Genomic DNA, 25,243 nt, shown 5'->3' with positions numbered 1-25,243 from the left:
GACAAATTTCAGGGCCTCCCCGGTGGCGCAGCGGTTGAGCGCTGGGTTGCGAAGCTGCCCGCGGCCTCTGCGGCGCTGGTTCGATCCCCGGCTGCTCCCCGGCCACCACAGGAGGGTCCCACATGGCGCGCAGACCTCTCCTGCCGCCCACTGCTCCCCTCAGCAGTGTACTTCGGTCCTTCTGCCTGCTCTGCTCCCTGCTCTGGCTCTGGTGAATTCTCTTACCCTCCCGCGCTTCTGACTGTACCCAATGCATGTATAAAAAAAACAAACAAATAAATAAATACATAAATAAAAATACATGCCTCTTTAAAAAAAAAAAAAAAAAGCTGTTAAGTTTAAAAAAAAAAAAAAAAGACAAATTTCATTTTACTGTGCATTTCAATCATGTACCTGTTCAAAGACATTTTTTCTGTAAGATTCCCCTTCCTCTGCTGCTTCATTGTCCTCTCAACAATATACTCTACTACCCTATTTTAACAAAATACACACCCTACTTGCCCAACTAAATCTATTTATCTTCCATTTCTCTGTTTCCTTCATAGCCCAACCTTGGGACAGCATTACCTTTTGTTATGGACTCTAGGTCTTCAGAGCTCCTTCTCTTCTCAATGGACCACATTAGGCTTCTGCCCTCATTGTTCCATGAAGACTCCTATGGATCTAGGCCACTGATGGCTTCTCTGTTTCACCCCAAAATCACGTCTCTGCTCTTTTACTATTCGACTTCACTGTAGCGTTCACACAGTTGCGCCATCCCTCTTCCTTCACACTTTCTTACACAGGCTGCTGACACATGTGCGTGCTCCTGGTCTCCACTATCACCATAGCAGCTCCTGCTCAGCCTTTTTTTGACTTTCTGTCCAGGATCAAACTCTGTTGTTTAATTTTTAAAGATTTATTTATTTATGTATACAAGAACTGGGGTAGGGCCAGAGGTTCAGGGGTAGAGGATCATCAGAAACAGAGTGGGGAGCAGAACAGGCAGACTGACTGAAATACACTGCTTAGGGGCACAGCAGGCGAGACAGGAGAGGTCTGTTGTGCCATATAGGTAACGCCCTGGATGTACGGGAATTGAACTTGTGCTGCAAAGGCTGCAAATAGCTTCATTGTGCTGTGCTGAAACCCTTGCGCCACCAGAGAGGCCCTGGATCAAACTCTATATTATGGAATATTCCAGGACTCTCCTTGGGTCCTCTGTTTTGTGACACTAAAGATACTTTGTTAAGTTACCTCATTCATTCCTTTGAATGAATGATTCAAATACAGTGACTCCCAACTCTCTCCTGATGATCTGTCCTTGATTTTCCAGACTAGAAAATCAAATGCCTTTTTCACATTTCCATATAGATGGTTGATACCATCTGAAATTAAAATGGTGAACATAGAAATTTTTTTCCTCTTGTTCCTTCTTCCTAATCATCTTCATATCATTAAATGCAAACATAAATAAATACTTAAATACAATCACCAAGTGTGTGCTACGTGCCATATTACAAATCTTCAACCATATAATTTCTCATACTTTTTGTTTTCTGTTTCTTTTTTAACGGATGTGGAAACTAAGACACAGAGAAGTTAAACAACTTGTTCAAGTTTCCACAAGGGATAAGAAGGAGAACTAGGGTTCAAGGCTGGATATTTTAATCCTATAGAATGTTCTATGTTGTTGTTTTATTTTTATCATTGCTTAAGCTCCCTATAAATGTCCAATTTTATTATTACCTAACAACTTTATCAAGTCAAACATCTCTCATAGATTTCATAAATGTGTGCTACAGATTCTAACTTCAAAATGTTTTCACAATATACCCCGTGAGTCTTCCCATTCTCTGATACTAGTCAATCTAGCTACTGTTCTCTCTCACTGGTCTGCTGCAAGAAGTTCCTCTCTGTGTTCCCTCTTCCAGTACTGTAGCTCTACAGTCATCCTCTATATTTTGTAACAATAACCTTTCTAAAAATATTATATTATTTCTCCCTCCTGATTAAAAAACCTTCCTGTAATTAAACAAACTCCAGTCCCTTAACTCTGGCTAACAAAGGCCATATATACTATTTCCTGTCTTTTTCTTTGACCTCTTCCAATATCTTTTCTCACTTTGGTCAGAATTTTATTGTTACTCTGAATGTTTTCTGTTTTTCAAATAAACCCTAGTTAGGGCCTGAGAGCTAGATCGTCCTGCTTGTGCCATTCTCACCACTGATTTTGCATGCTGTTCACTACAAATAGAGGTGCAGTGTGAAGCACACTGTGCACACTGCTTGAACACACTGTGAAGCATTCCCCAGCCTCTGCCATGCTCTTTGGAACCCCGTTGGCTGGGGAGATGCGAACATGGCACCTCAGACCTTTCCTGTCTCACCCGCTGCTCCCCTCAGCAGTGTATTCCTTCAGTCTGTCTGTACTGTTCCCTGCTCTGTCTCTGGTGACCTCTCACTGTCTTGCATATCTGGCCTGTACCTAAGTTCTTGTATAAATATACAAAATCTTTAAAAAAAATAGAGACAGCACCAGGACTCTCAGGATGTCCTGGGGGAAACATACATCACTGATATCATTTTCCAGGATTTGATCATTGTCCACTCAAGGATTGAACTCCCTGTTAGCTGACAGGTGCTAAGTTTCCACAAATTTGGACAGACCAGAATCTAGTTGGGTTGGTTTTCTCACATCTCTTATAAAATTCCACTTCTGCCTTTGTTCCTTGAAACAGCCCACCAGTTAACAGCCTCTCTTGTGAGACCCATTTCAGAGGCTGAACAACTAATGAAATATTTTTTATTTTTTTTTGATTTATTGTTCAAAAAAGATTTTTTATTTCCTCCTCCCCCTATTTTTTGCTTTCAAACTTTGTTTAAAAATAAACAATGCTGTAAAAAATATATAAATAGAAAATTTTAAACAAGAATAAAAATATTTTTTTGAAAATGTCCTTGAGTTTCTAGCAAAAACATTCTTTCACTTTGGGGACATATTAAGTATGAAGTTAAAGCAAAATGAATGAGTGATTCAAATGAAGATGCACAGCACTTCCACTCTCTGTGCTCACCTTGCTTCCCACAGCGCCAGCTGCCCCTTCCCGCCCCTGGTAGTGCCATGTGGTGGCTCTGGCTCTGCTCTGCCTTCTGCTGCTGGCTGGACTGGGAATCTTAAGAAGCATGTGTATGCATTACCCATAATTTGACTGGGTGGGAAAACTCATAGAATCACATGAGTTTTACAAAAAAGTTTTACTTTTTGATTTAAGGCTCTGGACCTGTAGAACACACATAGAATGTTGCACTTACAAGACAGCACTTAATTTCTCTCCCTGATTCCTATAAGGAAAGCGATTGCTCCTGTATACCTTTAATATTTTAATATGATTTCAGGAAGTGGTGGTTGTTGGAGGGATTAAAACTTTTAATCTTGTATGTTGTTTGCGATGGATTTTATGGAACTTTCAACATGCAAATGGGAAAACTGAACAAACTACAGAGCTTCAGAGAACTTCAGCAAAATCTTTCTCTACAAGTGATAGAAAATATGAATAGTTCTGTGATGATCAGGAAACTCTCTATCATCCTGCAAAATATGGCCACCAAATTATGCCATCAACTATATAAGAAAGATTCAGGTAATCTTACATTCTTCTCTGAGTAAGGTGGACTAAATTTAAGAGCATCATTTCACTGCTATTTAGAAGTTTTTCTTTAGAAGCCATTATTTGGGGGAAGGAATTAAATGTGGCTGACAGAGGATGCATTGATGTTTTCATGGAACTAGAAAAAAGAACCAGAAAAAGCAATTATAGCCATAGACCCCAAATTATCCCCAAAGGGGATAGTTACTTAATAAATCATTAGCTAGCATATAGTTTCTCTAATCTGACATGTTTTACTTTTTTAAAAAAGATTTGTTTATTTATGTCAGAAAGAAAAAGAAAAATACTGGATGGTCTCGCTCTAGCAGGAATTTAGAAAACCTAAATAAATGACCAGGAAAAGACTAATTAATACAAAGTGAAAATCAAAATCAACAAGCAACTGTAAACCTGAGACTACTACGGGGGAGGGGGGTCGGGGGACATACGGGGAGAGGAAGGACTAGGGTCAAAATAAGGGGGGGTGCAATTGTATGGGGAATATAACCAAAATGAAAATGCATACATTGTGCAAAAATGAAAAATGACGTAAGAATTATATAAAATAAAATATTAAAAAACAAACAACAAAGATTTATTAATTTATGCATACAAGAGCTGGGGTATAGGCCAGAGTTGTGGGGAAGTGAGAGGATTCGCCAGAGACAGAGTGGGGAATAGAACAGGCAGACTGACTGAAATACACTGCTGAGGGGAGCAGTGGGCGAGACAGGAGAGGTCAGCTGCACTATGTGGGTTACTCCTTGGCTGGCCGGGGATTGAAAGCATTCTGCAGAGGCTGCGGATTGCTTCATAGTGCAGTTCTTAACCACTTGCGCCACCAGGGAAACCCTGTATTACTTTCATTTTGGACACTGAGGTGAGTAGAGATAAAGAGAAAAACACACATCTTTATGGCGACTTCATTCCTAAATGTCAGCCAATGTTTAATAAGTATCATTGTAAAAGAAATAAAACTAGACTTTACCCCATGAATGTAAGTGAATGGTGTTTAAATATCTTTAGCAGCTTTTATTCCTATTATAATGAACACACGATCTTGTGATCTTGAGAAGTCTCCCCAGTATTCAACAAATCAGAGAGCTAGAAATGTTTTAGTTAGAGAAGCCAGAATAGGTGGAGGTTTGTGGGGTTGATTCTCAACAGACAATGTTTCTTGGGATTAACTTTCACTGCCAAGCAGGAAGACAAAACATGAGAAGTGAGAGAAGGAGATTAGGTGATCATTCTTCAGGGCTCCTGAGGAAGGAAAATATAGTGCTCTTTCCTCTGACATGTGTTGTTCTTGCGATGTTTTCAACACACTACCCTGGTATGTAAGAACCTAGATCTCAGGATTCACTTTCTTCGCCACTGATATTAAAAAAAGAAACACAAGTAAATTTGGTTAACTTAATATAGAGCAAAATGGGGAAATGCAAAAAAGGAAGAATATCAGTGCAAATACCAAATACCACTGTTTCTTTCCCGCAGAACACAAATGTAAACCTTGTCCAAAGGGCTGGTTGTGGCATGAGGACAGCTGTTATTTACAGGGTCAGGAGAGTAATGATTGGCAAACCAGTGAACAGGAATGTCGGAATCTAAATGCCAGTCTGTTGAAGATTAAGAACAAAAGTGTATTGGTAAGCCTTCATTCTCTTATCTAAATAGTATCTCCACATTTTACTTTTTTTTTTTTTAAAGATTTATTTGTTTATGCATACGAGAACCAGGATACAGGTCAGATGTGTGGGAAGGGTAAGAAGATTCACCAGAGACAGAGAGGGGAACAGAACAGGCAGACTGATGATATACACTGCTGAGGGGAGCAGCGGGATAGACGGGAGAGGTCTGCTGCGCCATGTGGGCATCTCCTTGGCTGGCAGGGATGGAATTCATGCTGCATAGGCTGCGGACAGCTTCACAGTGCTGCGCTCAACCACCTGCACCACCAGGGAGGTTCCCACATTTTACCTGTTACTCGGCAATTCTGATCGCTTAGAGAGTGAACATATATTCATTTTTTAAGCAAAAGTACATTCCCCCAAAAGCCTCAGCTTCCCTACTGTAAGAACCTTTGTCCTACATTATAGAAGAGGGAAAAACTAATTCACAGTGAATTGGTCATCTGATCACTCAAGTGATCGACTCACAGTAATTTCTTCAAAGAAAAATGTTACACTATGAAAAAAAGCTTAGTTTTTGGCTACAAAATTCTGGACTAATTCTGACTTCTATTTATAACCACTCTAAATTTGCTACATTTTACTTCTATTCTTTCTGTTTCTATTAACTTGTATTTACAGTGATTAATTACCTTATTTGCATCCAGACTGACTGTTTAATGATAATATTTGAAATGTATAGTTGGTGATTATGCTTGGGTTGGTAGTTCCTAAATTAAGAGTTTTTTTTCATTGATTGGTAGTTCCTTCTCCATGTGAGATGGTAGTTGATGTAAAAATGCTGAAAGCAACCTTACAGTAAGGAACACTTTGTCTTAATTTCTTTCAATGGCATTGAAAATAGTATAATGTTTAAAGTATTATCTTAAACAATTATCTGTACTAAATGATGCTGTGATACAATGTATAGAAATGAGAAAGAATTATTTCAACAACCATCTATATTTCTTATAGGATTTTATAAAATCCCAGACAATTGACTTTTGGCTAGGATTATCTCCCAGTAAAAATTATGAAAATCCAAAGACGCTTAAAGAGATAATTTCCTCCTCTGACTGGTAAGTTATTTTTTATTTTTTTAAACAAGTATACTATTTCTTGAGTTTTAGGTAATATTATTTCATTTAGAAATTAAAACCTTTCACAGTGTTCAACTAGTTAATCCTATATGACATGCTTATTTGAAAGCAATTGTACATACATAAAAATATGTCTTTATTCTTGTTGAATTTTTTAGCTGGTTTGAATTAAGATCCTTTGTTTGGATACACAGCAGATCACAGTTAAAACTAGCTTCTATTAAAAATTACATCCTTAAATTGTTTAACATCCAAAAATCAATCAACGTTATCCAACACATCAACAAAAAGAAATATAAAAACCATATAATAATGTCAATAGATGCTGAGAAAGCTTTCAACAAAGTGCAACACCCATTCATGATAAAAGCCCTTGAAATTCTTGGGATACAAGGAACATACCTCAACATCATAAAAGCCACATATGACAAGCCAACAGCCAGTATCATTCTCAATGGTGAAAAGCTGAAAGCAATTCCATTAAGATCTGGAACAAGACAAGGATGTCCACACTCACTACTGCTTTTCAATATAATTCTGGAAGTCCTACCCAGAGCAATAAGACAAGAGAAAGACATACAAGGAATCCAAATAGGAAAAGAAGAAATCAAACTATCACTATTTGCAGATGATATGATAATATACATAGAGAACCCCAAAAACTCCACAGAAAAACTAATTCAACTCATCAATCAGTCCAGTAAAGTGGCAGGATACAAAATCAACACACAAAAGTCAGTAGCCTTCCTATACACAATAAATCTGAAGAAGAAGAAATAAAAAAAAAATCCCTTTTATTATTGAAACAAAAAAAAATCAAATATTTGAGAAAAAATCTAACAAAAGAGGTAAAGGACCTATACAAAGAAAACTATAAAACACTGTTAAAAGAAATAGAAGAAGACACAAAGAAATGGAAAGACATCCCCTGCTTATGGATTGGAAGAATAAACATTATTAAAATGGCCATCCTACCAAAAGCAACATACAGATTCAATGCTATTCCAATCAAAATTTCAATGTCATTCTTCAAAGAAATAGAACAATTATTGATGAAAATCATATGGAATCACAAAAAACCCCGAATAGCCAAAGCTCTCCTGAAAAAAAAAAAAAAGAAGGGAATGGAGGCATCACACTCCCAGACTTCAAACTATACTACAAAGCCATAATCATCAAAACTGCATGATATTGGAATAAGAACAGACATACAGACCAATGGAATCGAATAGAAAATCCAGAAATAAACCCACAGATTTATGGTCAGCTAATCTTTGACAAAGGAGCAAAGACTATGCATTGGAGCAAAGAAAGTTTGTTCAATAAATGGTGCTGGGAAAACTGGGTCGCTACATGCAAAAGAATGAAGCTTGACCACTACCTCACACCATACACAAAAATCAACTCAAAATGGATTAAAGAACTAGACATAAGACCTGAAACCATAAAATACATAGAAGGAAATATAGGCAAAACACTACGTGATATGCACATCAAAGACATCTTTACAGACACATCACCCAAAGCAGTGATAGTGAAGGCAAAGATAAACAGCTGGGACTACATCAAATTAAAGAGCTTCTGCACAGCAAAAGAGACAATAACAAAAACAAAGAGAAACCCCACCAACTGGGAGAACATTTTTGCACACAACACTAATGATAAAGGACTGATCACAAAAATCTACAAAGAGCTGATGAGACTCAACAACAACAAAGAAAATAATCCAGTCAAAAAGTGGGCAGAGGAGCTAAAAGGAAACTTCTCTGAAGAGGAAAGGCAAATGGCCAAAAGGCATATGAAAAAATGTTCAACATCACTTGTCATCAGGGAAATGCAAATCAAAACTACCATAAGATACCATCTTACACCAGTGAGAATGGCACATATAGGCAAACCACTACATGACATACGTCTCAGTATCATCTTTAAAGACACACTCCCCAAAGGCAAAGAAAGTGAAGGACAAAATGAACAGCTGGGATTACACCAAACTAAAAAGCTTCTGTAGAGCAAAAGAGACACTAACCAAAACAAAGAGGCATCCTATTGGTTGGGAGAGAATTTTTACACACAGTACAACCTCAAAGAGACTGATCAGAAATATCTAGGAAGCGCTGACACTGTGCAACAAAAACAAAGTAAACAATATAGTAAAAAAAAAAAAAAAATGGGCAGAAGAGTTAAAAAAGACACTTCTCCAAAGAACTGCAAATGGCCAACAGGTATATCAAAAAATGTTCAATATCACTTGCAATCAGGGAAATGCAAATCAAAACCACAATGAGATACCACCTTACACCAGTGAGAATGGCACATACTAAAAAACAGGCAATAACAAATGATGGCGAGGAGTGAAGCAAAAGGGACTCTCCCACAATGCTGACGGGAAAGCACACTGTTCCAACCACTATGGAAAGCTGTGTGCAGGTTCCTCAAACTACTAAAAATGGAACTTCCACATGACCCAGCTATTCCACTCCTAAGGATCTACCCAAAGGACACAAAAACATTCATTCAAAAGGATACCTACACCCCTGTGTTTATGGCAGCATTATTTACAGCAGGTAAGAAATGGAAATGACCCTAATGACAAAAAATAGATGACTGGATCAAGAAGATGTGATATATACACAATGGAATATTATTCAGCAATCAAAAACGATAAACACATGCTACTCGCAACAACTTGGATGGAGCTAGAAGGGATTGTGCTCAGTGAAATAAGCCAGAAAGAAAAAATATATATATATTGGATGGTTTTGCTTATAGGAGGAATGTAGTGGAACCACATAGGGGGGCAGGAAAAAAATAATTAAATGAAAAAAACAAATTCAACAGGCAACTATAAATCAGAGACATTCTGAGGGGAGGAGGAGCTGGTGGGGATCGTAACAGGGGAGGGAAGAGCACAGGGGACTATGGTGATGGAGCCTGGTTGAATTGTTGGTGAGGATTCTAGGGGACTATACCTGAGAGGAGAAAGCAAACATTGTACCAAAAAAAAAGAAAAATGCAAAATATATATAAAATAAAATAAAATTACACCCTTAAAGAACACTTTTCCATTGGGTTTTTTAAAAAATATGCTTGGGGGCCTCTCCTGGTGGCGCAGCGGTTGAGCGCTGGGCTGCGAGGCTGCCCGCAGCCTCTGCAGCGCTGGTTCGTTCCTGGCCGCCGGCGAGCGTCCCACAATATATATATATATATTTATATGTGTATATATACACATATAAATATATATATATATGTATGTATTTTGAGCACTGCGTTGTGAAGCTGTCCTTAGCCTCTGCAGCGCTGTTCCATCCCGGCTGGCTGGCGAGGGCCCCGCATGGCGCAGCGGACCTCTCCTGTCTCGCCTGCTGCTCCCCTCAGCAGTGTCTTTCCTCAGTCTGCCTGTTCTGTTCTCCGTTCTGTCTCTGGTGAATCTTCTCACCCTACCGTGCATATGGCCTGTACGCCCGTTCTTGTGTAAATGAATAAATAAATCTTTAAAAATAAATTAACAAACAAATAAATATGCTTACTATTGCAAAGTGGTGACACAAATGACAATATCTTGACAACTGACTAACCTCGAATAGTGACCGAAAGGGATAATTTCTGTGAATAAATGCTTGACTAATTGTAAAAATCAACAAAATTCACTGAGATTGAAATGGACTTAAAATTGTGCTAAGTGATGGAAGTCAAAGATGAATGCAAAATTGATTCTTTCTTTGTTACTTGACAATTAATTTTATGTGCAGGCTAATTAAGCAATTCTACATATTAAATAGATTGTGATAAATGCTTTAGAAAGAATGCACAGCATAATGAAAAATAAATTTTAGCTTTGAAATTTGTGTTATTATATACATTTGAAATGGATCGTTTTGAATGAAAAATTTGTAGAGAGAGAACTAGAAAAGCATTTCTGGTAAAGAGAATAAAATGAATGTGGACCTGGTATATTGCAAACATGATACATAAAATTTATTCTGTTGTATAATATATTAAGAAATGTGGTTATGAATATGCCATTGTAAATAAATCTTTTTGTTGTAATTGTTCTGCTTATCACGGGGAAAGTGATATCTACATTAAAAAACATACCATAGGCCTCCCCAGTGGCACAGCAGGTTGAGCACAGGACTGTGAAGCTGTCTGCAGCCTCTGCAGCGCCGGTTTGATTCCAGGCTGGCCAGGGAGATACCCACATGGTGCAGCAGACCTCTCCTGTCTTGCCCACTACTCCCCTCAGCAGTGTATTTTAGTACATCTGCCTGCTCTGTTCCCCAGTCTGTCTCTGGTGAATCCTCTCACTCCCCCACACCCCTGACCTGTACCCCAGTTCCTGTATGCATAAAATATGGTTTCAGGTCTTTTGCCCAGATCTTTTATCCATTTTGAGTTGATTATTGTGTATGGTGAGAGGTAGAGGTCTAGTTTCATTCTTTTGCATGTGGTGGTCCGGTTTTCCCATTTATTGAAAAAACTATCCTTGTTTCATTGCATGTTCTTTGCTCCTTTGAAAAAGATTAATTGTCCATATACGTGTGGGTTTATTTCTGGGCTTTCTATTCAGTTCCATTGGTCTGTGTGTTTGTTTTTTGAACAAGTAATTCTTTATTTCCTCTTTCAGGTTAATAAACAACACAAATGGCTTCAGTGGTGAGATGTATTGTGGATGTAGATATTATGACCAGCTTGTCTATAAACATTGTGCTGAAAGGGAAAATTTTATATGTGAGAAATTGGCTGATCGAGTGAAGACTGAGAATACGCTAATAAATGAAGAACCAGATGGATTTTTGTAGTTAGTGAACTTACTCTGTTTCAGTTATTATCCTCCAGCTAAAAGCAACTTTATGTAGTGCACCTCTTGTGGACCAGACAAGTGGAATAAAGATGCCGATTGAGTAACTTTCTGCCTCTCTCCTAATAATTCATGGTTTTCCAACTTTCTTCTTTGTCCTCATCTTATGAGTAAAATGAAATGTTGAGAAAATACTTTGACAGCTAGACACAGACATATTGCTGAGGATGAATACAGATTTTTGGTTGAAAAGTACAAAAAAGGGGCCTCCCCTGGTGGTGCAGGCGGTTGAGTGCAGCGCTGTGAAGCTGTCCCTGGCCTCTTCAGTGCAGGTTCAATCCCGGCCAGCCAGTGAGAATCCCACATGGTGTGACAGACCTCTCCTGCCTCACCCACTACTCCCCTCAGCAGTGTATTTCAGTCAGTCTGCCTGTTCTGTTCCCCGCTGTATCTCTGGTGAATCCTCTCACCCTCCACAGGTCTGTAACCGAGTTCTTGTATGCATGAATAAATAAATCTTTATAAAAAAGAAGAAAAATACAGAAAAGCCAGTGAGCTAACCACATGGCACAGCAGACTTCCCCTGATTCGCACGCTGCTCCCCTCAACAGTGTATTTCTGTCGAACTGCCTGTTCTGTTCCCCACTCTGTCTCTGGTGAATTCTCTCACCCCCCGATAACCCTGGCCTGTACCCCAATTCTTGTATGTCTAAAAAATAAATCTTAAAAAAAAAATACAGAAAACCAGCTACTTTGTCTTGCTTCTCCCAAAATAAACGAGGTAGATACCATCATTATAGAAATGTCAGAGGAAATTAAATCTAGGAATATACATGAATAGGAAGAGTGCTGCATCATCACCAATTGGGGTTTATTCTACTAATGAAGATTTTTTCCATCATGGGAAAGAAAAGGAAAATACATTCTTCTTTAGAGGTATAGAAAAATCATTTGATAAAATTCAACACTACATAACAAAGTCTCTGAGAAAATAGAAACAAATGATTTCCTTCCTGTTAATAGCATTAAAGAAAGAATGTTGACATTAAAAAGAGAAGGAAATAAACCACTAGCAACAAAAAAAAACCTAAACTTAATGTTATACTTCTGGTAAAAGAGTGAATGTTTTTCTTTTGCGCTCTGGAACAAGATATGAACGGTTTTTGGGGGCTTTGGGGGATGAGAACCATCCCTCATCAGCAGTTCAAATGATAAAAATTTATGCTTCTGAAACCTCTTGATGTCATTTCTACACAGAAAGCAGTAGAGTTGCCCTACACTTGCACTTAAATCAAGAGCCATTTTTAAAAGAAGGATCTTTATCATTTGATTTAAGACCTTCCACAGTCTATTTGAGGTTCTAACTGTGGAAAGAGACAAGAAAAAGAAATTTTAAAATGCAGAAAAGAGAAAGAAGACATTTTACTTGTAACTCATGCAATTGTGTACATAAAAATATAATTTACAAGCAGACTATATAACTCCTTGTCACTGGATAAAATCTTAATGCAGCAATATCAATTCTATTTCTAAATGAAATACAGTAAACAATCCCCTTTATACCAACACCAAAATGGAAAAGAGTAATACATCTCATAAAAATGTGGAAAACTTCTGCATATGAAAATCACATGCAAAATGGTCCCATTGTCTCACCCCAAGAAACACTCCCTTCCTGGACCCGGCCACCAGACTGCTCATTATGAGCAAGGGAAGTAAAATGGCAATCAAGGAAACAATCCAATTTTAAAACAGGTGACCTATCTGCATAGACATATCTCCAAAGAAGACATACAGATGGCCAATACGCAATGGTAAGATTCATAATCCCTTATTATTCGGGAAATAAAAATGAAAATAACAATGAGATCTCATTGCTGTGAGAATGGCCATTACCCAAAAGATGAAACAAATCTTGGAGATGATGTGGTGAGAAGGGAACCCTTATATACTGTTGGTAGGATGGTAATTTGGAGTAGATGTTTTGGAAAGCAGTATGGAGAAATCATACTGCAAATCAAAAATAGAAATTAGGAAATCAAAAATAGAAATTCGACATGATTCATTTATCATACTTGTGGGTATTCACCCTCCAAAGGTAAACACAATAATGCAAACACTATATCCACCCCCCATATTTATGCAGCATTATTTACAATAGCCAACAACTGGAAACAATTTAAGTAGATATCATCTGATGAATGGGTACAGAAATTGTGACATATATATGCAAAAATTGAATACTCTTTAACTATAAAAAGTTGAATTTTTGCCCTTTGCAACAATATGGATGAACCTAGAGGGTATTATACTTATGAAATAAACTGGATAAAGGCAAACATCATTTGATTTCATTAATATGTGGTATATAGAGAAAATCAACAGATGGACCAAATAAAACAAAAACAAACTTCTGGACTGTAATTAGTGGTTATCAAAGGGAATGGGTGAAGGGATGGATAAATGAGGACAAAGAGACAACTGTATGGTGAAGTATAGAATAGAACTATTAGTGGTGAACTCTGTGTAGGACAGGTACATGTTGATTTGCAATGATGCACACCTGCAATTTATACAATGCCATGATGCAGTGTTACTTCAAAAAAATTATGAAATAATTTGAAAACAATCATTGCCCAATTCCCAAGTATGCTTTGCATACTTGGGCAAGAAATGGATGGACCCCTGCTTCCAAAATTGTGGGGTCAAACTTAAAAGAAACTAACTTAAGAGACCCTCTAGACTCCCTTTCTTCCCCTTTTTGGTAGATTAGTTGAGAGTTTGTTCATGAATTGAGCCAGATTGCTGAGAAACAAGACTGCTAAGCCTGTTTCTAGGGCTTTTTCCATCAGTGTGTATTACCTTGGTCCCAGATTACTTAGTATATTTCTTTTGTTAAACTAAGTGTTCCTTAGTTCCTCTTAGACTAACCAGCACCTGTGTAACAAAGGGACAGGGTGTGGCTTCCACTCTTCCTCTGTCTGTGCTGCTTTCTGTACATAACAGTTGCTCTACTAAGGCAAACTCATCTGATAGCACTTGGTTAGACACACACAGGACTGCAGTTCCAGGTCATTGCTGTAGACTAGTCAGTGTCTGAGAACTTGCGATCCCCTTGAAAAACATGAATAACATCCCAACATCATTTTAAAAGGTATTTTCTGTAGTTGGTAAGTATACAGAAATGGAGAAAAGGAACACGTAAGAGGAAGTTGAATATATGAATAAGTTAGTTCTTCAACAGCTGTTTGTTCTTATATAACACAACAGCCTGCAGGTATTTGCAGTTTGTCTTTGGGTTCAAAAACATTAAATTTATATTTAATAAATTTTTTTAGAACCACAAGCATAAAATCACAGATCCTATTTAACATTCAACTCTAAGTTTTTATTTGTTTTTTGAGTTTTTTTTAAATTCTTTTCCAAGCTTTCTTTGCATTGCCAACAATGTCTGAAGAAGTTATGTATGCAGATCTAAAATTCCAGGACTCCAGTAAAACAGAATATGGCAAATCTGGGATAAAAGGTAAGATTTTGAGGTATAGATGTGTGGGAATGTGTTAAAACTAATGTGTAGAAGAGTAAAGGTAGAAGCTTGTTCCCTAAGTATAAGTGAAGTAACAATGATTGTTCTATTTTAGTTTTTAACTAACCTCCCATTTGTACTAAAGCTATTAAGTGTGTCCATACAAATGTTTATAAATGTTTTTTTAAAGGCCCTAATCAATAGCTTGAACACTGAATTTTTCATAATTTTTCTATTTTTCATATTTCAAGGCAATTAGAATTGTATTTCATAAAAGTGAATTTTGCGATTTTTTTCTCCATGAAATGATGCCACAGGACAAGTAATATATGCTATTTAGAAAGTCATGTCTTTGTATTTTTTTTATATAAGAAAATGCTAGCATGTATGTGCATGTAAAAGAGAGGGAGAAAATGACAAAAAGAGAAAGATAGAACTTTAAGGACTTTCATTTGACCTTATACTAATTCAAGTATATATTATCCTGAAATTTTCAATTTCTTCCACTTCTTTTGGTCATCTTTTCTCAACCTGCTAAAATATAGAATAGGTAAAGCTAAACCAAAAGACATCAGAACTAAAGAAAGAGAAGAGAGAAAGAAATACTGGGAGATACAACACTGAAAACCAGGATGCAAGTGAAAACTTTGTAGTTTTCAATACAAATTTGAATTATGCTATAAATGGGCCAGCTGTGTAGACTTTCAGGTTATACTTCAATGAAGAGTACCCTAAGATTCATCCTGCTCACAACCCCATATTATTCTGACTTCCTGGCTCCTGGACTTTTGCATGCAGTCTGCTCCAGCACATTCCCCAGTGTGATTAATTAAAAATTACTTGAAAGGGTGGTCTGGAGAACACAAAAAGCTGGTAGAGTTGGTGCACTTAGGAGAAAGAGTAATAGAAGCATCCTCATACTTTGTCTCCCAAAATTTTTTGTCTCCCATTATTTGTCTCCCAACAAAATGTAGGATTTGTTAAAATTCTAATTTTCCTGTGAACAGAAATTTCATTGTTAGATTTCAGATTCATTTATCATCAACATTGTAACTCTTTAGAAGAGCTCCATTTTGTTGTCTTTCCCTTTAATACATATTTTTTAAGGGTGACCCTTAAGGATTGTACAATATTTTCCATTTTGTTTTCTTTCTTTGTATTTCTCCTTTTTGTGTGGTATAAGAGGATGAGCATACCATAATTTTTCTATGCCTACAATTACCCTTTTTGTATCCCATCACATTCTTTCCTCTCTCCTATCCCACTAATTCACCTTATTCTAAATCTCCACTTCAGAAATTTTCTGATTCTATGGGAGTCTTGAATCTATGTCTCATTATTTTCTCAGTTCTATCTGATTTTCTCATTATGCAGCTTAAAGTCTATAGTATATAATATAAATATTATATTATGTAATAATGTCCCTTACTCTCTTGCTACGTTGCTTAATGTGCTGTCATTTTCCCTTGAATAACTCCAGTTCTGGTTAAATTCATTTACCTACTCTGAACTCTACCCAAATGGCCCGACATTGCTGGTGAAAATTACACAAACTCTCAAGCACAGTTTCTAAACTTCTGTCTGAGCTAGTCTTGTCTCACAATTGTTGATGCAATAACGTTGTGACATACAGAGAGCATTGCCAGTCAAATGCCACCTAACTCTTTTAGACTTCCGGAAACAGTGAAGAGGGAAAGAACTACATAGACAGGATCTTACCTAAGGTTAAAAGTATAACTTCAAATCTTGTCTTTTTTAAAAATGATTTATTTATTTATGCATTCAAGAGCTGGGGTACAGGCCAGAGGTGTGGGGGAGTCAGAGGACTCACCAGAGACAGAATGGGGAACAGAACAGGTAGACTGTGAATTACACTGCTGAGAGGAGCAGCAGGAGAGTCAGGAGAGGTCTGCTGTGCCATGCGGGTAACTCCTTGGATTGCCAGGGATCGAACTCATGCTGCAGAAGCTGAAAATAGCTTCATAGTGCTGTGTTTAACCCCTTGGGCCACGAGGAAGGTCCTGATGTCTTTCTTAATAATTATTTTCTCATTTATTTTTATATTTAATTATTAATTTGAGTACCTTCTTATTAAGCTGAGCAACTTCTTTATAGTCGAACACTATTCTGGGTACTAAAAATATGGGAGCAAGTACCTCTTTTATAGAAGATAAATTTTAAGTGTGTGAGAAAATGAATGATTGGAGAGAGAGAGAGAGAAACAGAGAGAGAGAGAGATCTCTAATTGTGCTCTGGTATGTGAAGATTTAAAACTGAGTTATAGTCTAGAAAGCAGGAAGACCAGCTCTTATGGTTAGTGGGAACTACCATACAAATTCAGTGGAAAGGATATCACAGAAAGTAAGAACATCTAGCTCAAAGGCCCTAGGAAAGTCTGATGGGTTTGCTTCCTAGTTCATTCTACACCTTCCCTCTCTGCGACTAACACTGCCCTCCTGCCATATTTTTTCTCATATCCCCTGTTTTATTTCTAGATGGTAATTATGAAATACCCACTCTTACCAAAGGACAAATTTCATTTTGCTGTGCATTTCAATCATGTACCTTGTTCAAAGACATTTCTTCTATAAGATTCCCCTTTCTCTGCTGCTTCATTGTCCTCTCACCAATATACTCTACTACCCTATTTTAACAAAATACACCCCTAGTTACCCAACTAAATCTATTTATCTTCCATTTCTCTGTTTCCTTTCATAGCCCAACCTTGGGACAGCATTACCTTTGGTCATGAGCACGCGGTCTTCAGAGTTCCTTCTCTTCTCAACGGACCACATTAGGCTTCTGCCCTCATTATTCCATGGAGACTCCGATGGATCTAGGCCACTAATGGCCTCTCTGTTTCACCCCAAGAATCACATCTCTGCTCTTTTATTATTTGACTTCCCTGCAGCGTTCATACAGTTGCATCATCCCTCTTCCTTCACACTTTCTTTACACAGGCTTGCTGACACATATGGCGTGCTCCTGGTCTCCACTACCACCATAGCAGCTCCCGCTCAGCCTTCGTTTTTGACTTTTTCCCTGGATCAAACTCTGTTTTGTAGAATATTCCAGGACTCTCTTCTGGGTCCTCTGTTTTGTGACACTAAAGATACTTTGCTAAGTTACCTGATTCATTCCTTTGATTCAAAACAGTGACTTCCAACTATCCTTTGATGACAAGTCCTTGATTTTCCAGACTAGAAAATCAAATGCTTGTTTCACATTTCCATATAGATGTCTAATATCATCTTAAATTATAATGGTAAACATAGAAATATTTTTTTTCCTCTTGTTCCTTCCTCCTAATTATCTCCATATCATTAAATGCAAATACAAATACATACTTAAATACAGTCACCAAGTGTGTGTTATGTGCCAGCACTGTTCCAATCCAAATCTTAAGCCATTTAGTTTCTCAACTTTGTGGGTTTCTTTTCCTTTTTTTAACCAATGTGGAAACTAACACACAGAGAAGAAAAGAATTTGTTCAAGTTACCACAAGGGATAATAAGCAGAACTGGGATTCAAGGCTGGATATTTAACCCATAGAATGTTCTCTGTTTTTTTTTTTTTTCAATCACTGCTATGCTCGCTATGAATATGCTGATCTTATTATTACCTAACAACTTTATCAAGTCAAAATCTCTCATAGATTTCATAAATGTGTGCTTTAGATTCTAACTTCAAAATGTGTTCATAATATATCCTGTGAGACATGCCATTCTCTGATACTAGTAAATCTAGCTACTGTTCTCTCTCACTGGTCTGTTGCAAGAAGTTCCTATCTAGTTTCTGTCTTCCAGTTCTGCAGCTTTACAGTCATCCTCTATATTATTTTTCTGTTCCTTTTTTTTTTTTGTAAGATTTATTTATTTATTTATACAAGCATTGGGTACAGTCAGAAGCGCTGGAGGGTGAGAGAATTCACCAGAGCCAGAGCAGGTAGCAGAGCAGGCAGAAGGACCGAAGTACACTGCTGAGGGGAGCAGCGGGCAGCAGGAGAGGTCTGTGTGCCATGTGGGACCCTCCTCCGATGGCCGGGGAGCCACTGGGGATCGAACCGGCGCTGCAGAGGCTGAGGGCAGCTTCGCAAACCCAGTTCTCAACCGCTGCGCCACCGGGGAGGCCCCATCCTCTATATTCTGTAACAATAATCTTTCTAAAAATATTTTATTTCTCCCTCCTGATTAAAAAAACCCTTCCTGTAATTAAACAAACTCCAGTCCCTTAACTCTTGCTAACAAAGGCCATAAATACAATTTTCTTTCTTTTTCTTTGACCTCCTCCAATATCTTCTCTCTCTTCAGTCAGAATTTTATTGCCACTCTGAATGTTTTCTGTTTTTCAAATAAACCCTAGTTAGGGCCTGAGAGCTAGATCATCCTGTCTGTGGCACTCTCACCACTGATTTTGCATGCTGATTCCATGGTAAAGTCAGAACTGCTGATGCTCTAGAATATAACTCCATTATAAATCTTTGCATATCATAGCACAATTTGACATCTATCTATCTATCTATCTATCTATCTATCTATCATCTATCTATCTATCTATCATCTATTTAGCTAATATCTACTTATTCATCCATCATCAACTAATTCATCCATCTCCCTACTAATCTATCCAATTTTTTTTCCCATAGTTAAAATTTATATTCTATAAGAACTGGAATTGTGTTCCCTGCTCACTGTGTTGTTAGTACCCAGAAGGTACTCCATAAGGAAGGTACTCTGGTAACTTTTGAATAGCTCAATACACAAATGAATAAGAAAAATTATTAAGAAAGACAACACTTGACGTTATGCTTCTTATCTTAGATAAGATCCTCACTATGTCGTTCTTCCTTCTTAACTACTTTCCAAAGTCTTTAAAAGTTGTTTCACATTTTATCAGAAAGCCTCTCTGTACTTTATTGCATCAATAACTGTGAGGTATAGGCATTTCTCAGAAGTTTAGTGAGAGTCTCATGTTATGCTATATTTATATTTTCTTGAAAGATTTAATATTCACAGCTACATGTCATAATTTAAACATGTTATGATTTAATAATTTTAATATAAATGTAATATTAATTAAATGTATGATTCCTTATTTTTTTTTTTAGTAAGCAAATGATCTCTTGTGGGTTTACTGATTATGGAAAAATGAAGTATTCAACAAAAGTTTGTTGGTAAAAGAACATGAAAAACTTTCAATGAGGAAGTGATGCCGATCTGTTCTAGGAACTAGTTTATAGGGAGACTCTGAGAGACATTACAAAGAGAGGCACAGGTGCTTGAGCACACTGTGAAGCTGTCCACAGCCTCTGCAGTGCAGGTCGGATCCCAGCTAGCCAGGGAGATACCCACATGGTGTGGTAGACCTCTCCTGACTCTCAGGCTACTCCCTTCAGTGTGTTTCAGTCAGTCTGCCTGTTCTGTTCTCCGCTCTGTCTCTGGTGAATGCTCTCCTCCTCCTGCACATCTGGCCTGTACCCAAGTTCTTGTATAAATAAAAAAAAATCTTAAAAAAAATAGAGACAGCCCCAGGACTCTCAGGATGTCCTGGGGAAAACATACATCACTGATATCATTTTTCAGGATTTGATCATTGTCCACTCAAGGATTGAACTCCTTGTTAGCTGACAGCTGCTCAGTTTCCATAAATTTGGACAAACCAGAATCTAGATGGATTGGTTTTCTCATATCTCCTTTAAAATTCCATTTCAGCCTCTTTATTCCTTGAAGCAGCCCACTAGTTAACAGCCTCTCTTGTGAGAACCATTTCAGATGCTGAACAACTAACAAAATATTTTTTATTTCTTTTTGATTTATTCTTCAAAAAAATTTTTATTTCCTTCCCCCTTTTTTACGCATTCAAACTTTGTGTGAAAATGAACAATGATGTAAAAAATACAAAATAAAAAGAAAATTTTAAAAACGAACAAAAAATGTTTTTTGAAAATGTCCTTGAGTTTCTAGCAAAAACATTCTTTCACTTTGGGGACATGTTAGGTATGAAGTTAAAGCAAAATGAATGAGTGATTCAAATGAAGACGCACACCACTCCACTCTCTGTGCTCACCTTGCTTCCCACAGCGCCAGCCGCCCCTCTTCGCGCCTGGCAGTGCCGTGTGGTGGCTCTGGCTCTGCTCTGCCTTCTGCTGCTGGCTGGACTGGGAGTCTTAGGAATCATGTGTATGTATTACCCATATTTTGATTGGGTGGGAAAACACACAGAATCACATCAATTTTACAAAAAATTTTTACTCTTGGAATTAAGGCTCTGGACCCATTGAACACACATAGAACGCTGCACTTACAAGACTGCACTTAATCTCTCTCCCTGATTCCTATAAAGAAAATAACTGCTCCCCTATACCTTTAATAATTTAATATGATTTCAGCAAAAAGGAAGTGGTGGTTGTTTGAGGGACTAAATTTTTAATCTTCTATCTTGTTTGGGATGGAGTTTATGGAACTTTCAACATGCAAATGGGAAAACTGAACAAACTACAGAGCTTCAAAGAGGAACTTCAACGAAATCTTTCTCTACAACTGATCGAAAACATGAATAGTTCTGGGAAGATCAGGAACCTCTCTATTACGCTGCAAAAAATGGCCACCAAATTATGCCATCACCTATATGAAAAAGATTCAGGTAATCTTCTATTCTTCTCTGAGTAAGGTGGACTAAATTTAAGAGTTACTAGAGCGTCATTTCCTTCTTTGGGGGAAGGAATTAAATGTGGCTGACAGAGGATGCATTGATACTTTCATGTAACTAGAAAAAAGAACCAGAAAAGGTAATTATAGCCATAGACCCCAAATTATCTCCAAATGGGGATGATAGCTACTTAATAAAACATTAGCTAGCACAGTTTCTCTAATCTGACATGTTTTACTTTTTTTGTAAAGATTTATTTATTTATGCATACAAGAGCTGGGGTACAGGCCAGAGGTATGGGGGAGTGAGGGGATTCACCAGAATAAGAGTGGTGTCCAGAACAGGCATGCTGAACTACACTCCTGAGGGGAGCAGGCCGGCTGAAATACACTGCTGGGGGGAGCAGCGGGTGAGACAGGAGAGGTCTGCTGCACCATGTGGGTAGCTCCCTGGCTGGCTGGAGATGGAACTCATGCTGCAGAGGCTGTGGGTTGCTCCAAAGAGCAGTGCTTAACTCCTTGTGCCACCAGGGAGGCCCTGTATTACTTTTATTTTGGGCACTGAGGTGAGTAGATAAGGAGAAAAGCACATATCTTTATGGTGACTTCATTCCTAAATTTCAGTCAATGTTTGATAAGTATTATTGTCAAAGAAATAAAACTAGATTTTACCCCATGAATGTAAGGAAATGGAGTTTAAATATCTTTAGCAGCTTCTATTGCTTTTATAATGAATACACGATCTTTGTGATCTTGGGAAGTTCCCCAGTATTCAACAAATCAGAGAGCTAGAAATGCTTTAGTTAGAGAAGCCAGAACAGATGGAGGTTTGTGGCGTTGATTCTCAACAATGTTTCTTGGGATTAACTTTCACTGCTAAGCAGGAAGAGAAAACATGATTAAGTGAGAGAAGGCGATTAGGTGATCATTATTCAGGGCTCCTGAGGAAGGAAAATACAGTGCTCTTTCCTCTGACATGTGTTGTTCTTGTGATGTTTTCAACACACTACCCTGGTATGTAGGAACCTAGATCTCAGGATTCACTTTCTTCACCACTGATGTTAAAAAAAGAAACACAAGTAAATTTGGCTAACTTAATAATTGGAAAATGAGAATAAGGAAGATTATCAGTGCAATCCAAATACAAATGTTTCTTCCCCCCAGAACACAAATGTAAACCTTGTCCAAAAGACTGGTTGTGGCATGAGGACAGCTGTTATTTAGTCAGTCAGGAGCATAAAGATTGGAAAACCAGTGAACAGGAATGTCGGAATCTAAATGCCAGTCTGTTGAAGATTAAGAACAAAAGCGTATTGGTAAGCCTTCCTTCTAATATCTAAATAGTATCTCCACATTTTACTTTTTTTAAAAAAAGATTTATTTATTTATGCGTACAAGAACCAGGATACAGGTCAGATGTGTGGTAAGGTGAGAAGATTCACCAGAGACAGAGTGGGAAAGGGAACAGGCAGATTGACCGAAGTACACTGCTGAGGGGAGCAGCGGGCGAGTCAGGAGAGGTTTGCTGCACCCTGTGGGAATCTCCCCGGCCAGTCGGGATAGAACCCACATTGCAGAGACTGCAGACAGCTTCACATTGCTGCGCTCAGCCCCCTGCACCACCAGGAAGGCCCCCACATTTTTCTTATTACTCAGCATGTCGATCTCTCAGAGAATAATCATATAGTCATTTTTAAAAAGCTTTATTTATTTATTTATGCAAGAACCTGGGTACAGGCCAGATGTGCGGGGAGATGAGAGGATTCACCAGAGACAGAACAGATAACAGAACAGGCAGACTGACGAAATACACTTCTGAGGGAAGCAGTGGGCGTGACAGGAGTGGTCTGCCGAGCCATGTGGGGGCCCTCCCTGGCCGGCTGGGATTGGACAGGCGCTGCAGAGGCTGCAGACAGCTTCACAGCGTGGTGCTCAACCACCTGCACCACCAGGGGAGTTCCCATATATTCTTTTTTTAAGCAAAAGTACATTCCCCCAAAAGCTTCAGCTTCCCTACTGAAAGAAACTTTGTCCTACTTTATAGAAGAGGGAAAAATCAATTCACAGTGACTTGGCCATCGGATCACTCATAAGTGATCGATTCTCAGTTATTTCTTCAAAGAAAAATGGTACACTATGAAAAAAAGCGTATTACTTTGGCTACAAAATTCTGGGCTAATTCTGATTTCTATTTATAACCACTCTAAATTTGCTACATTTTACTTCTACTCTTTCTGTTTCTATTAACTTATATTTATAGTGATCAATCACCTTATTTTCATCCAGGTTGAATATTTAATGCTAATATTTGAAATCTATAGTTGGTGATTATGCATGAGTTGGTAGCTCCTAATTAAGAGTTATTTGATGTAAAAATGTTGAAAGCAACCTTACAGTCAGGAACACATTGTCTCAATTTCTTTTAATGGCATTGAAACATAGTATAATGTTTAAAATGTTCTCTTAAACAATTATGTATACTAAATGATGCTGTGATGTAATATATAGAAATGAGAAACAATTATTTCAACATCCATCTATATTTCTTATAGGATTTTATAAAATCCTGGCATTTTCCTAATTTTTGGCTAGGATTATCTCCCAGAAAAGATAAAGGATCCTATGAGAAGCTTGAAAAGATAATTTCCTCCTCTGACTGGTAAGTCATTATTCATTCATTCATTCATTCATTTATTTAATATTTTATTTTATATAATTCTTACACCATTTTTCATTTTTGCACAATGTATGCATTATCATTTTGGTTCTATTCCCCATACAATTGCACCCCTCCCCTTATTTTGACCTTATTCGCTCCTCTCCCCTTCCCTCCCCCCGCCCCGCTCCGTAGTGTGTCTCTGGTTTATAGTTGCTTGTTGATTTTGATTTTTACTTTGTATTAATTAGTCTTTTTCCTGGTCCCATATTTAGGTTTTCTGAATTCCATGTGTTCAGCTTTTTTGTTTGCTGAGTAATATTCCATTGTGTATATGTACCACATCTTCTTGATCCAGTCATCTATTTTTGGGCATTTGGATAAACCCGCAGATTTATGGTACTAATCTATGCAAAAGAGCAAAGAATATTGCCTGGAGCAAAGAAAGTATGTTCAATAAATGGTGCTGGGAAAACTGGGTCGCTACATGCAAAAGAATGAAGCTTGACCACTACCTCACACCATGCACAAAAACCAACTCAAAATGGATTGAAGAAGTAGACATAAGACCTGAAACCAAAAAATACATAGAAGAAAATATAGGTCAAACACTACATGACATGCACCTCAAAGACATCTTTACAGACACATCACCCAAAGCAGTGATAGTGAAGGCAAAGATTTTTTATTTTTTTTAAACAAGTATACTAGTTCTTTAGTTTTAGGTAATATTATTTCATTTTGAAACTAAAACCCTTCACAATAATCAAGTAGTTAATCCTATATGACATGCTTATTTGAAAGCAATTGTACAAACATAAAAATATGTCTTTATTCTTGTTGAATTCTTTTTAGGTGGTTCGAGTAAAGATCCTTTTTTGGGGTACACAGTAGATTACAGTTTAAACTAGCTTTTATTAAAATTACATACTTAAGACTACTACCTCACACCATGCACAAAAACCAATTCAAAATGGATCAAGGAATTGACATAAGACCTGACCCCATAAAATATACAGAAGAAAATATAGGCAAAACATTACATGTCATACATCTCAGTAACATCTTTAAAGACACATCCCCAAGGCAAAGAAAGTGAAGGACAAAATGAACAGCTGGGATTACACCAAACTAAAAAGCTTCTGTAGAGCAAAAGAGACACTACCCAAGACAAAGAGGCACCCTACTGATTGGGAGAGAATTTTTGCACACAGTAA

General features: G+C 37.6%; 2 protein-coding genes across 2 annotated transcripts; both read left to right on the top strand.

Annotated features, from left to right (window-relative positions):
- The first annotated feature begins 3,431 nt into the window (after positions 1-3,431).
- LOC119247028 (C-type lectin domain family 12 member A-like) lies at positions 3,432-11,198 on the top strand. Its single transcript, XM_037513254.1, has 4 exons — positions 3,432-3,623; positions 5,124-5,275; positions 6,272-6,375; positions 11,024-11,198. Exons 1-4 carry the CDS (start codon positions 3,455-3,457, stop codon positions 11,196-11,198), a joined length of 600 nt encoding a protein of 199 aa, XP_037369151.1. The 5' UTR covers positions 3,432-3,454.
- A 3,429-nt stretch (positions 11,199-14,627) lies between these two features.
- Positions 14,628-24,894, top strand: LOC119247027 (C-type lectin domain family 12 member A-like). Its single transcript, XM_054696781.1, has 5 exons — positions 14,628-14,723; positions 21,177-21,365; positions 22,535-22,686; positions 23,923-24,029; positions 24,882-24,894. The coding sequence occupies exons 1-5, from the start codon at positions 14,645-14,647 to the stop codon at positions 24,892-24,894; spliced, it is 540 nt and encodes a 179-aa protein (XP_054552756.1). The 5' UTR covers positions 14,628-14,644.
- Positions 24,895-25,243: the final 349 nt, after the last annotated feature.

This window comes from Talpa occidentalis, unplaced genomic scaffold (genome assembly GCF_014898055.3).
Source record: "Talpa occidentalis isolate TD23 unplaced genomic scaffold, MPIMG_talOcc4v2.1 talOcc4.16, whole genome shotgun sequence".
NCBI classification, from domain to species: Eukaryota; Metazoa; Chordata; class Mammalia; order Eulipotyphla; family Talpidae; genus Talpa; species Talpa occidentalis.
This window is presented reverse-complemented; position numbering and strand designations above follow the sequence as displayed.

What these genes read in the sequence shown, in the direction of transcription:
- LOC119247028 (XM_037513254.1), top strand. Translation starts at nt 3,455, where the DNA reads ATGCAAATGGGAAAACTGAACAAACTACAGAGCTTCAGAGAACTTCAG. An exon ending in TTAAGAACAAAAGTGTATTG is followed by an intron (nt 5,276 to 6,271) that starts GTAAGCCTTCAT and finishes TATTTCTTATAG; the next exon opens with GATTTTATAAAATCCCAGAC. An exon ending in ATAATTTCCTCCTCTGACTG is followed by an intron (nt 6,376 to 11,023) that starts GTAAGTTATTTT and finishes TTCCTCTTTCAG; the next exon opens with GTTAATAAACAACACAAATG.
- LOC119247027 (XM_054696781.1), top strand. Translation starts at nt 14,645, where the DNA reads ATGTCTGAAGAAGTTATGTATGCAGATCTAAAATTCCAGGACTCCAGT. An exon ending in TGGCAAATCTGGGATAAAAG is followed by an intron (nt 14,724 to 21,176) that starts GTAAGATTTTGA and finishes TTTGGGATGGAG; the next exon opens with TTTATGGAACTTTCAACATG. An exon ending in CCTATATGAAAAAGATTCAG is followed by an intron (nt 21,366 to 22,534) that starts GTAATCTTCTAT and finishes TCTTCCCCCCAG; the next exon opens with AACACAAATGTAAACCTTGT.